This window comes from Lynx canadensis, chromosome C1 (genome assembly GCF_007474595.2).
Source record: "Lynx canadensis isolate LIC74 chromosome C1, mLynCan4.pri.v2, whole genome shotgun sequence".
In the NCBI taxonomy this organism is placed as follows: domain Eukaryota; kingdom Metazoa; phylum Chordata; class Mammalia; order Carnivora; family Felidae; genus Lynx; species Lynx canadensis.
In genome coordinates, this window is record NC_044310.1 from 71,896,890 (window position 1) to 71,911,521 (window position 14,632).

Here is a 14,632-nt window from a genome sequence, read left to right on the forward strand (position 1 = left end):
AATAAAAGTCTAAAATTCTCAAAATAGATTAAAAATAAACAAAAATATAACCAATCATATGCTGAGTGTAACAGATATGCCTAAACAAAAGGATGAAGAGATGTTAAAAATAAAAATATGAAGAAAGATATACCATGTAGACACTAAAAACAATACAGAATTGGTATGGTCCCAAGAATTTACACCATAAAAACTGGCTAACACTATGAAGTAAGGATTGTTTCTCTTTTCACCCTAGAGAGCTAGTTATTAAACATTCACCAGCATACCTCTGGATAAAGCTATGGTAAATTTGAACGCAACTAATTACAAGTATAAAGCAAAAATGTGGGAGGTAAAAGGAGAAACAGGCATATACATAATCACAGTTGGAGATTTTAACACACTTACTTCCTATAACCAGGAGCAGACAAAAATAAATTTGCCCAATATAGATAAGGAAACAGAGAATTAGTGACTTAACCAAGTACTCAAAACCAGTGAGTGAGAGGGTTTGAACTGAATTCATGTTTTATGCATCTAAATCCAATATTCCTTCTGCTCTGGTTTTATATTACAAACAACATTTATGATATTTATTTATAATGACCACTGTAATTCCTACGTTAATATATACAAATGGGGAGAAAAGGAAGGCACATTTTGTAATTGTATACTGTTACAGTTGCACCTTATTTTTAGAGAGCCTTCATATTTATTATTAAAATATAAAATGTATTGTCACAAAACAAATTATGGGGATGGCCTGGCTTTAAAACAGATGAATAACTTTATTAAGGAATTCATCACAATGTCCTTTGGTGGTAACTATCATGGAGCTTATCATTGGAACACTTAAAATCTTTAATGATGTTGATGATGATGACACTGTTGCTGATGAAGACGACAGCAGCTTTATGCCAGGCAGTTTTACACTTTCCCGTGTCAATTTCTTGAATCCACTCAACCACCCAGTGAGAAAGTGTGATAGTTAATTGTATGCATCAATTTGACTAGCTATCGGTGCCCATATTAAAAATTATTTCTGGGTGTGTCTGTGAGGGTATTTCTGGGTGAGATTAGCCTTTGAACCAGTGGATTTAGAGAAGTAAATTGTCCCTCTACCACAGTGTGAGTGGGCATCATGCAATCCACTGAAGGCCTGAATCAAACAAAAGGCAGAGTAAGGAAGAATTTGTTCCTTTTTGCTTTGTCTGCTTGCTTGAGTTGGGACCTCTCATCTTCTGTGGCCCCCACACTGTATTTTAAGCTATTGGCTCCCCTGGTTCTCCGGCCTTTGGACTTTACCAAATGACATCACTGGCCTTCCTGGATCTCTAGTTATAGACAGTAGATTGTGGGAATTCTCAGCTTCCATAATTGTGTAAGCCAATTCCTTGTAGTAAATTTCCATAAAAAATATAAAATAAAAATATTTTTTATATTATACATTTATAATATTACATTATATATAAAATCTCTATCTCTATATCTCCCATTGATTCTGTTTCTCTAAGCACCCTAATTCATACAGAATTTTACTTTTATTATCCTCATTTTGCAATGAAGAAACTGAGACAATGAAGAATATATAATATACCCAAAGTCATACAACTAATCCACAGAGTACTCTTAATCACTATACATACTATACTGCCCATGATTATGTTAATTAAAATGTGCTTTAAATTTAATATTTCAAAAACAAAAAAACATAAAGTAAGGTATTTCTATTTTAAGGCATTTCTATATATATTTCTTAAATGATATCTAGGAAAACTACTTATGTCTCTGAAATAAGTTTTTTGGGAGGGAAACAAAAGGTATAGCACATAGACTGAAATTAGAGAACAAACTGGTTTCTTTCATTGAGAATCAACCTACCTCTACACCTTAAAAAAAAATTTCTGGGGTATCTGGGTGGCTCAGTTGGTTAAGCGTCTGACTCTTGATTTCAGCTCAGGTCATGATTTCATGATTCATGAATTCAAGCCCTGCATTGGGCTCTATGTTGCTGGTATGTTCGGAACCTACTTAGGATTCTCTCTCTCTCTCCCCCTCTCTCTGCCCCTCAGGCATCCTCTCTCTCTCTCTCTCTCTCTCTCTCAAAATAAGCTTAAAACAAAACAAAAACATTTCCATGTTCCTCAAGCAGGATATCAGACATTTTTGCCATAGCCCCATTTAAAAAAATTGTGGTAAAATGTACAACATAACATTGGTCATCTTAAATAAGTTTAAGCATACAATTCAGTTGCATTAAGTACATTCACATTGTGTGTTCCATTGTATGTACACACCAAATTTTGTTTATCAGTTCATCTGTTGATGCACAGTTGGGTTATTTCCATCTTTTGGCTATTCTGAATAATACTTCTATGAACACTTGTGTACAAATATCTGTTTGAGTCCCTTCTTTCAATTCTTTTGGGTAAATACACAAAGTAGAATTACTGGGTCATATGGTAACTCTATGTTTAACTTTTGAGAAACTGCCAAACTATTTTCCACAATGTTTGCACCATTTTACATTCTCACCAGCAGTGTATAAGGGTTCTGCTTTCTTCACATCCTCACCAACCCTTGTTATTTTCATTTTTTTTTCTTTTGGATTATAGCCATCGTAATGAGTGTGAAGTGGTATTTGACTGTGGTTTTGATTTGCATTTTCCTAATAACTAGTAATGTTGAGTATCTTTTCATTTGTTGGCCATTTATATATCTTCTTTGGAGAAATGTCTGTTAAGTCCTTTGCCCACTTTTTAATTAGATTGCTTGTTTTTTGAGTTGTAGGAGTTTTAAAAAATATATTCTGGGGTATTAATTCCTTTTTCAGATAGATGTTTTGCAAATATTTTCTCCTATTCTGTGGGATGTCTTTTCACTCTCTTGATAGTGTCCTTTGATGTACAGAAGTTCTTAATATTGATGTAGTCCAATTTGTCTTTTACTCGTTTTGAAAGTGCTTTTAGTGTCATATCCAAGAAATAATTGCTAAATCCAATGTCGTGAAGACTTTCCCCTATGTTTTCTTCCAAGAGTTTTATAGTTTTAGCTCTTACATTTAGGGCTTTGATCCATTTTGAGTTGTTTTGTATATGATACCAGATAAGGGTCCAATTTCATTCTTTTACAGGTGGATATCCAATTTTCCCAGCACCATTTGTTGAAAAAACTATCTTTTTCCCATTGAATGGTCTTGGCACCTTCGTTGAAAATCAGTTGACCATATATGGGAGTATTTATTCTGTGCCATGACTTTATTTTGTACAAATAGGAAATAAGCCCTGTAATCCTCTTATAGGTATGTAACAGATGCTTTCTAATAATGTAAACGTACAAAAGGACTATTCCAGAGGGCCATCATATGTAATAAAAGGATATGGTTGGGGTGTCTGGGTGGCTCATTTGGTTAAGCGTCCGACTCTTGGTTTTGGCTCAGGTCACAATCTCATGGTTTGTGAGTTCGAGTCCCACATCAGGATCTGCACTGGGAGTCTGCTTAAGATTATCTCTCTCTCCTTGTCTCTCTGTTCCTCCCCCACCATCTCAAAATAAATAAATAAACTTGAAATAAAAAAGGACGTGATCACAGAAGAAGAAAAACAAATACCACCAAAAAAGATTTAAAGCATATTTTTATTATAGATAAGTATGGTTTGCTGTGGCTAAAGATATGTTTATAATGAATGTATAAGTTTTTCTATATACCAAAAGGTATAATATTTCTCTTTTAATACTGATCTAACATTTCTCTGACAACAAGGGAAGTCTGAATGGGCTGAGCCTATTTTAAATGGCTAACGACTTTTTTTTCTCCTGAATGTTGCTTTAAAGACTGGTAAGTTGAATTCTTTTAGATCCCAACACATTAAATTTAAGAATAATGAAATAAAGTCAATGAATACTACAAGACATGTAATTCCTATGAAGCAGAAATAATGGTTTTTATAACTTAAAACAGCAGCAATTTCAAAAGATTTGCTGAATTAAAACTTTACAAAATATATATATACATAGTATCATTCCAGATGATCATGGATTTTTAAACATAGTATATCACAACCCCAAACTCTAACCCAAACCTACTACTGGATGTAGCTGGCTTGTAATATTTTTTACAACAATTTAAAAAATAAAAACAAAAGAAACCTCCCAATTCTCTTGTGCATAAGCACAGGTTACAGTGCGCTGGCTTTGCTTCTATATCCACAAAGAGAATTTTAAAATAGAACAAGGACTTCACATAAATAATGTTCCACTTGTTATTAAGTATGTAACCAAACAAATTAAAATAAGTACTAACAACCAAAACATGTCTTGATGTAACCAGTACATACACTCTTAAAGAATGACAAAGACGAAAAAAGAAATAAAATAGTCTATGAAAGCCACAAGCACCTTGTTTTAGAAAGAGCACCAAGCAACACAAAAAGGCAACACGTAAGAGGTAGTGTACCACCGGCTAAGATGTATATGCCCATCGGGGACCTGAATACAGCTTAGTATTTGGGAAAATAAGACATATTAGACTGTGGCTTGTAATTTTTAGACAGAAGCATTGCACATTTGGGAGCATTAGCCAGTATTGCTTCCATAGTGCTCTGCAGCTCCAGCTGTCTAATGGGTACTTTGCTCTCAGTCAAAAAATATAGGATACCCTGAAGAATTCCATGTTTATAAATTTTCAGTTCTAGGGAATTCTCTAAGAAAGCACAGATCAATATAATTTTTAAAAGAATTAAATACTTTATCAATTATAGTCCTTTAAAAATGCCTTTTCTCCTTCTTAGGAGGAAATCTTTTCTTCCTGAGATTCTTTAAAATTTAGCCAATGCTTTATTCCATGCATTTCACAATGATAGTATCTTTCTGTCTATATTTTTCCCTCTGCAGCAATTACCTGGCCAACAGCAAGAATTCTGAACTAATTCAGAAACCTTAGAGAAAGCATACAGAACTGCTTTCAATGTAGTACTTCCTTTCAGTTTTGAGATGAGGAAGTTTTTGTACTTCAATTACTGGAAGCTGATTAGGGTCCTGGGTGTGAAAAAGGAATTTTGCCTTATGCCAGCTGCCATCTTGAATCTGTAAAACAAGAACAAAGTGCTTTGATAGGTAATTGTGTCATTAGCAATCATTCTCGGCAGACAATGCCCTTCACTGTCAGACAATGCAGCTTAGTTTAAGGGTTAGAGCTAATGAATAGGAAGTCCCTAGAAAGTAAGTGCTGGCACAGAGTTAAGTGCTCAGTGGTTAACAATCACTATGACTAATTGAAGACATGGTTTATTCTTTTCTCTAAATGGCAGTATGTGTTCTGATTTTTCAGTCTATGAGGCTAAGGCTTCTGCTTCTGCTCTCTGTGGATCGGTACGAAGGCTGTTCCTAATATTCCTAATATATTCCTAATATAAGTAACACCCATCTGCTTTGTGTTCCTTTACGTGGGACTGATTCTTCAGGATGGGCATTCTTCTTGGATGAAAGGCAATGAGCTATCTCAACGTTTATGTACTTTAGGTAGGAAATAACCAGAATTGCTTCAGTCAGAAGCAAATTATAATTATGTAAATCATCTTTTAGCTTTCTTTATTGCCAGTCTGTGGTTACTGTTTATATAGTCTCTTTCCTCTCCTCTTTCTAGGCCTTTCTGTTTGTCTTATATACTATATGCTCTTTTGTTTCTGATAAATTTTACTATGGAACAAAAACACCTTATGATTACGATTCAACAAGATAAAATAGATAAACACAATTGACTAGTTTTGTGAAGCTTTTTATTAAGTTTATTCACTTCCTCATTTACTGAATTATTATATAAATTTTAAAATTTGAAGGATCCTTAGAGATTATTTAAGCTATGAATTCCATGTACTAGTCATCAGCTTGGTGTTATAACTAGAACTAGAGTTCGGTGTGTAAGACACCATTAGATTAACTCGTTAAGTCTTTCGAGCAATATTTATTGAGCACTAAGTACAGTTGACCCAGTTGAATAAGATTCAATCCTCTACTTTCTTACAGTGCCTGGGAAATATGAAGATGAATAAATTAGTTCTGGTGTTTGAATACTAGCAGCTTATACATCTAGTTGGAGAGAGGGGAAACGCAAACAAATAGACATAACACAAGACAATATGCCAGAAGTATAATATAAATAATGTAGACAGCGAATGCTGAATTCCTCATTTCCCACTGAAGTACTCAGGGGAAGCTTCATGAGTTCAGAATTCAGAACTTAAGATGGGCTTTAACGTATGCCTAATGTTGCCACTTGGTTAGAGAGGGAGAGAAGGCATTTCAGAGAAAGGTAATGACATGAATAAAAACAAACATACAAACAAAAAACAGTTGGAAAAGTAGAAGATGGTTGCAAAAATAAGCCTAGCGTGGTGTTTTAGTGCACAGATTTTGGCCTGGAACAGACTTTGATAGAAATCCAGGTACAACCAGTCTCTTTACATACAAAATGTGAAAAATAAAAACCTCACACAGTTGTGAGGATTAAATGAGTTTTCAGTTAAAGTACCTACCAGGATAGTGTGGCATAGGCTTTGGAGTTAAACACACTTGGTGTTTATTTCTTAGTCTTCACTAATTAGCTGGATGACTTGAGCAAGTTATTTAACCTCTCCGTGCTTTCACTTTCTTATTATTAAGAGAGACTTCTTTACAAAGCTGTTATAATTAAATAAAATAATGTATGTAATACAGGGTACTTGCTATATAATAAAGCCCTGATAACTAGTAGTAGGAATTATTGATGTTATTATTATTGTTGTTGTTGTCATTATTTCTTCTTCTTCTTCTTCTTCTTCTTCTTCTTCTTCTTCTTCTTCTTCTTCTTCTTCTTCTTCTTCTGTCGGTTTGGTCTTAGCTTTGGGTTGACAGTCAATCAAAGCCCACACTAGAAATGTAGGTTGGGGCCTGACTGTCCTAAGTGCTAAACAAAGACCTGATAAGTTTGGATTGTATTTCAGAGATAGTGAGTCACTGAAAGTTTCTGGAAAAAAACTGTAAAAGTTAAATGAAATTGTTGGTAATGTTGATCTCTGCTTATAGAGATGAGCTGTATGTTTGCCTCTCATTTTTCAAATACTCAAGCCCTATTTGTCTGAAAATAAAATGTTGTGAAAAAGTAGAGTCCCTTGGAAATGGTAAGAGATGTTAAATCACTAGCACACAAGAAAAGGAAACCGAGCTACTTAAAGCCATTAACGATACGTATATAAAGTGGATATTATTCTCTATAACAGGGTCAGGAAACTCTTCTGTAAAGGGCTAGTAATAAATGTTTTAGGTTTTGTGCACCATACAATCTGTCATATTTATTTAACTCTGCCATCATAGTGTGATAACAGCCATAGATAATAAGTAAATAAACAGGGGTGCCTGGGTAGCTCAGTCAGTTGAACAGCCAACTCTGGTTCAGGTCATGATTTTGTGGTCCTGAGTTCAAGCCCCGCATCAGGCTCTGTACTGACAACTCAGAGCCGGGAGCCTGCTTCAGATTCTGTGTCTCCTTCTCTCTCTGCCCCTCCCCCACTCACATTTTCTCTCTCTCTCTCTCTCTCTCTCTCTCTCTCTCTCTCTCAAAAATGAAAACCACTAGGGCGCCTGGGTGGCGCAGTCGGTTAAGCGTCCAACTTCAGCCAGGTCACGATCTCGCGGTCCGTGAGTTCGAGCCCCGCGTTGGGCTCTGGGCTGATGGTTCAGAGCCTGGAGCCTGTTTCCGATTCTGTGTCTCCCTCTCTCTCTGCCCCTCCCCCGTTCATGCTCTGTCTCTCTCTGTCCCAAAAATAAATAAACGTTGAAAAAAAATTAAAAAAAAATGAAAACCATTAAAAAAAGATTAAAAAATAAGTAAATGAACAAATGTGGCTGTGTTCCAATAACATTTATTTACAAAAACTAGTGGTAAGCTGGAGTTGGTCTGTGGACTATAGTTTGCCGCTACCTGCTGTATACCACATCTCTTAAAATTATAGATTTTTTCATAAATTTGTTATTTAATTTTAATAGGAAAAATGGGCTATGATTCAAATATTGTTTGGTAGGGCCAGCCAATCTGCAAGTCTGCCCACATTTGGTATCGGGTGTAGCGACCGACAAAATGAAATACAACTGACTTGGCCTCTATAACCTGTCTTCCATGAAATAATGAGATGTGGAATCACAGTGGTGAAAATATATGGAATAAATCTACTTATATGCTCTGTCCATCTAGGTGTAATATAATTATTCAAGATGAGGAACAAAAATTAAATCTATGTATTAACACCTATTGCATATAAAAATCCATGGATGACCAATGTGTGTGACAAAAGTTGACGAGATATAAGCAAATGCTTGATTCTGAAAAATGTAATTTTATTACAAATTGGGGACATTAAAACTTACTACCCATCTGGATCTTCAGTTTACAATTAAAGTCTTATTCTGATTATTTTAATTTTATGGTCTTGTAATTTAATGTTAGTTATACTGAACAATTCTAAAAGTGCCATCCCTTACCTTGCAGTCATCTGAAAGCACCTTAGGTTCAAGTAGAGTGTTTTCTTCAAAAATCTGGCCATTCCATCCCTTGAAGCCAATAGGTAATCCTGAACCACTTGACTGAGCACTTGTCCACACTGGTGTGTTTAGACAGTGAATAGTGATGATATGGGTGGCTTCTGAGCTCAGTAAGTGAAGGAAGTTCATCTGGACTTTTCCAACTCCAAACTCCAACTAATGTCATAGAAACAATATACAGGTTATAAGATGTGGCAATTGATAAACTTATAATTTGGGGGAATTTGAGGAAAGTCCTTGGAATGCAGCCTTGAGAAAACTACTTTCCTTGGCATTTAAATGCCAGTCAACAGCGTGTGACTGAACCACTGGCTTTTGCAGGGGTGGGGAGCAGGGAATGCCTGATTTATAGCATTTTCTGATTTCCATGGTGTAAACACTCCTACCATGCCTGATTTCAGGATATCATGGTGGTATCACTGGACATGGAGTTGGAAAGAGATACAACTCTTTCTGGATGAGTCTGTATGAGCCGGCTTCAGCATACCATTAGACTACTAGATGTGACAAAAAAAATTATAATTTTTATAATGTTATCTAAAATGCATTAATAATTAGTTGTTGACTAATAATTTTTTCCACAAAAATCTGAAATTGTGTATACTTTCCTTGCAGATCGTTTTTGGAGTTTCCACAGATAAGTTAGAAGTTGCAATAATAACTTGTTGAGTAATTTTAATTATGAGAGCTTTTAAAGATCAGGATAGAATCTTCTTCTTTGTGTTGCCGGCCCCTAACGCAGTTACAGTCATACAGCAAATCTTCAGTAAAAGTTTATTGAAATGACTGAATGCATAACAAGTATTAATAATAAAGTCAACAATATAGAGCAAAATTAGAGCAAGGAGGTCTGATTGCATATTTCCCAGGCTTGGGCAAGGAAAGAGATTTTTCCTTTTTTTCTTTCTTTAATTTTTTTTTTTAATTTATTTTTGAGAGACAAGAGAGAGACAGAGCAGACGTTGGGGAGGGGCAGAGAGAGAATGAGAACAGACTCTGAAGCAGGCTCCAGGCTCTGAGCCATCAGCACAGAGCCCGATGCAGGGCTTGAACTCACAGACTATGAGATCATGACCTGAGCCGAAGTTGGACGCTCAACCGACTGAGCCACCCAGGTGCTCCAAGAGATTTTTCTATAGTTTTTGACATTATTATTTTAGCAATATTCAAGCAGAGGTATGGTCATAACATAAGTGAACAAAAATGGTTTCTACAAGGAATTTATATGAATTTCCAAACATGAAATTAGAAAAATATCAGTTACGAGGTAACAGAGAAAGAAAAAAATAAAACAACAATCAAAAAAGTAAAAGGAACAGAGAAGAAAGGCAAAGGAAGGTCAGTGAGGCTGAAAACATGGAAGGATCATCATAAGGAACATTAGAGTTTAAGTAGTTCAGTTTTCTTTATTTTACAGGTGAGAGTCACAAGCTTGTAAACTATTTAACCTTTCTAAGACTTAGTTTCTTTGTTGGTAAGGTAGCGTATAACACTGACATGGCAGGGATGCTATAAGGATTTAAGGAGCCACATGTCACTTACCTAGCACAGTGCTGGCACAGAGTAGGCTCTTTGGTGGCTCAGAGTGCCATTTGCCAGGTTAGTAGAGGAATAGAAACTAGAACCCAGGTCCCTGATTCCAAGTTTACCATTCTTTCCACTACCTGCCCAGTCTTTCTCAGGTTGAGTTTACAGATAGGAGAGATGGGAGAGCTGATTCAGTCACGGAAGGAATTGAAGTGCAGCTCCTTGGCTACTCCTGTCTCCTTTGCACACCCTTCCCAGTCCCCATCTTTCTTCTGTGATGACCCAAATAAACATTCTGGGCCAAATCCAGGGGAGTGAGTATGATCATGCAGATATTTTGCAAGTAAGATTATCATGCTGATCTTCATCAGAGGACCATGGATTCCCTACGAATGGAAGAATCTTTCCTTCCTCTGCTTTGAGGTTAGTAATAACGGTGAATACCTACTGAGATGAACTGGTGAAACACCCCGGTTAATGAAGAGTGATATTTTAGCAAAGGGTAGTCTAACAATAAGCAGTGTAGAGATTAATAGACTGCACATTTTACTTGCTGCCTCTTTATAATGGACCAAACATACAATAGGCATGTGTATCCATTCTTTGTCAATGAGAAATAAGTTCTTGGTAATAATACCAAACTGGTTTGACCAGAAAAAGAAAAAAATGCAGTTTTGATTTCTTCAGTATTTGTTATGTGTAGAACTAAGCTTTAGGTTTTATAAGTGCTTGTTATAATCTCCAGTATCATACCAAACTAACTTTCATTCATTCTATTATACTTGAAAGAAGTTTTAAATAATAGTCAATGGATATTTAAGGCAGGTTCTTTTGTGCTAAATCACCAAAAATAGTAAGCTTTGTGGCAACATTCCTCTTTTAATGATATCATTTTCAGAAAACTTTAGGTAACTGATTACTAATTACAAACACTGGGGATTTTCTAATGTATATGTATGCATAAAAACATATGTTCCACATTTTTAAAAGGAAATTTAAAAAGCATAATCAGTAGAGTAAGCCAAGATATGTCAATCATAAAAGACATCATCAAAATGTCAAGATTCACTAGAATTACTTTTTAAAAACAAAAAATTTCTTATATGTGGTAGAGAATGATACCTTGCTTCCATTCATAAAATTCATAATTTTTTAAGGTTACAGAATTTTAAAAGTTATGTTCCCTGAAACTGGGCAAGTACTCGAATGTGTTCTACAATTCAATACATACCTTTGTTACAGAAACAGGAGATAAACATGTCTGACCACCAGCACTGAAATTGCAGAAAACCTCAATGGCATCTGAAGGGCATCCAAGATTTGGATCAATCCAGTATTTTCCTATTAATTTATTGTAAAACACAAAAATACTTAAATGCCATACTAAAACCTATTTGAATCATCATTACAAATTATCATACTTTAAATATACATTTTTATAGTCTTAACTGTAAAAAAACTTAGAAGATTATAAAGATATTTACATTTAGTCAATGAATGAAAGCTGCAAGCATTATATAAAATTGATACCAAAAATACTGTATTTTTCACGTGCCTATCAACTTAAGGGCATTTTATAATTTTAACAAAAAATGGTATAATGGCTGAATTTATTGCCTCTTTTTTTTTTTTTTTAGTTTATTTATTTATCTTGAGAGAGAGAAGGAGAGAGAGACAAGCAGGAGAGGAACAGAGAGAGGGAGGGAGAGAATCCCGATCAGGCTCTGTGCTGTCAGTTCTGAGCCTGATGCAGGGCTCAAATTCTCAAACTGAACCATGAGATCATGACGTGAGCTGCAACCAAGAGCCAGATACTTAACCAACTGAGCGATCCAGGCCCCCCTACTGCTTTCTATAGATGAGACTATCAGCTTAAAGGAACCGTCTAAAGTTACATAGTTAACAGAAAAGTTGCAATTAATGTGGTATATGTGTATATGTCTGTTCTATGTGATTACAGAGTTTAAAAAAATACATACTATATACATGTACATGTATGTTAAATGGAAACAACTTCAATCTCCCTGAGGTAAAATATTACCTTTATGAATATTGGCATAAAATTAATAAAACATTCTTTGTTTTCAGACAGAAAAGGTACAATTAAATGGTTATCTTTTTTGTGGTTTCTTCATCAGATTTGCAAGTGAGAAAAACTGAAGTCCCTGTACCGAGTGTAAACCTGCCAACCTTTGCCTTCACTGACTGCTCAGCAGAATCAAAAGGAGTCTTGAAAGTCAGTCTACAGGAAATTCTCAGGCTGAAGAACGATTGATCTAGCATCTGAGTTCCAGAGTAACGGGCTCAGAATATTGCAGGAGCACCTTATTCTAAAAGCAAAGACTAAGAATTTTTAAATGAGAGATAGCTCTGCTTTCTTGCATTAAAAAGGCAAGACAATCAAACAGTACTTGTCATTTCTTCAGTAGCGAGGAATCCTTGTCTTTCTTACCCTATTGCAAAGATTCCTCTACCGCAACCTGGGCTTCCTCTGGTCCATTATTTTAGATTTCCAGAACATCTTCAACAACTCTTTACTAACTCTACTAATCTTTCAAAATGCATACCTCCTGAATTGGTGGCTCCAAAAGTAGGGACTCTGTTGCAATGTTTTTCAAATTTTAGTGGCATTAGAAACATCTGTTAAAACACAGGTAGCTGGACCCCATCCCCAGAGTTGCTGATTCATTAAGTCTGAGGCAGGCCTTGAGAACCTGCATTTCAACAGTATCTAACTCTGGTCCAGGGACATTTGAAGACCTACTGATCTATTAAGATATGGAAGAACTGGGTGAATGAAATCCTATCCTCTGCCCCCACCCCCTTTTTTTTTAATCTTTCCCTCAGAATTTCAGACATTTTGTAAAGGTTGTAGAAATTAGTGCTGGATTTTTTACCAGGTTCTAGAGCAGGCTTCTAGTCTTATCTAATGAGGTAAACACATAATCTTCACTACTCTCTCTTGTCTTCCAAGAAACCGTTTCCTTCTACTATGTGAGCTTATTAATAAGTTCTTTATAAAAAGTTTTCCATCAACCAAACTCTCATTGTTATATGGGGAAGAATGCTTTGAATTCAGGTATTATGCTGTACAACGGTGAAATGGTAGAGACTTCATAATTTTTTCAGGATACGTTGAGCTATAAATGAAGCACCATACCATAATATGTCTTTTGTAGGCCCAAACGTTCTAACCTAAAACTGGCTCTCCCATGGGCACAGCACTTCCCTTGCAGCTCTTTCAAGTTCTGCCACAGCCTCTATTATCTTTGTGTTTGGAGTAGGGAAGGTGTCTTTCTTGCCCTTCACTGCCACCTCCGGACCATTCTTCCTATATTTTTCCTAAAACAACTCCATGGTAAAACTACTGTCATTATATTACATCATCCATTACCCCTTCCTCTTGCAAGCCACTTTCTTTGAAGATTTTATCATTGGATGGCTATTACTTTCATAAAATACACTTATGACCTAATTCTTGGTGAGACGGATGACACTTCCAATACCCTGGCCTCTCAGTTCCTTGAACTCTTCTGCCAATGTTCTCGTACCCTTCCCCTGCTCCCCCTACTGCCCCATTCACTTTAACCCTCAACTTCCCCAGGCCGTACCCTAGCCTTTGTCATTATCTACAAACTAGAATTCTGCCATTATTTCACCTCTTCTCTTTTGAACCCATTCTCTATTGTCCTGACTCCAATTATTCTCCCATCCTATCAGGACCTACAATCCATGGATAATATTTTTTTTCATGATTTCTCATAATCATGTGTTCGATTCCCTCCCTACCCAAGTAAAACCCACAGATCTTTACTAAAATTACTTCCTTGGAGACTTCCATAACATCCCTGCCCTGCCACAATTCATTGTGCTTGCCTTATAAAATCCCAACCTCATAGAAGTCCAATTTTCACCTGTACCTGCACAGCTAAATGTGGCTGAAGAAAAATACAACTATGTGGACTGGACTCACTTTAAATTCACATGTTTGTAAGACTGCCAGACAACAACACCATGTTTCCCTAATTAGTTCCCTCTGTTGCTCTCCTAGTTAACTGTTTGAAACCTTCTCTTCTTCTCTCACCTTTGTTATACCCATCCCTTCACCTTTATTCTTGAGTGATAACCTTTCAATGTCACTGAGGCAACTGAGGCAATGTGAAAGGAGCTTACAGAACCTCCAGCTACCACATCTCCTTACCTATCTGTGCTTGCACACATATATTCTGCCTTCCTTCTTATTATCGTGAATCAACTGTGTTCCTATGGAAGGCTTGTCTATTACACCTTCAGTTTCAAATTCTTCCTCTCTTAATTTTCTTTTGAGTGTAATTCTGCTTGCTGTTTCTGCCAGTTCTCATTCATGGTGTTTTATCAACCGGTATGCCTCAGTATCACTGACTGTGTGCTGGGCACTACCTTTGAGAAATGATTTGTGGAAACAATTTGAGCCCTAGGATGATGGTATATTTTATAGAAGACTTTTGTTTCTGTTAGACATGGGATGGAGGGTCCTAGCAGTCTGGAATCATCTTAGTCCAAGTTCAAA

The 14,632-nt window shown here is 36.0% G+C and overlaps 1 protein-coding gene across 1 annotated transcript in view; it reads right to left on the reverse strand.

The window, feature by feature from the left end:
* Nucleotides 1–3,629: 3,629 nt before the first annotated feature.
* COL24A1 (collagen type XXIV alpha 1 chain) overlaps nucleotides 3,630–14,632 on the reverse strand; it is a 385,490-nt gene continuing 374,487 nt past the window's right edge. Inside the window, 3 exon segments of the mRNA XM_032594090.1 lie at nucleotides 3,630–5,067; nucleotides 8,497–8,712; nucleotides 11,315–11,424. Coding sequence (XP_032449981.1) covers nucleotides 4,921–5,067; nucleotides 8,497–8,712; nucleotides 11,315–11,424 — 473 coding nt within the window. The 3' untranslated portion in view covers nucleotides 3,630–4,920.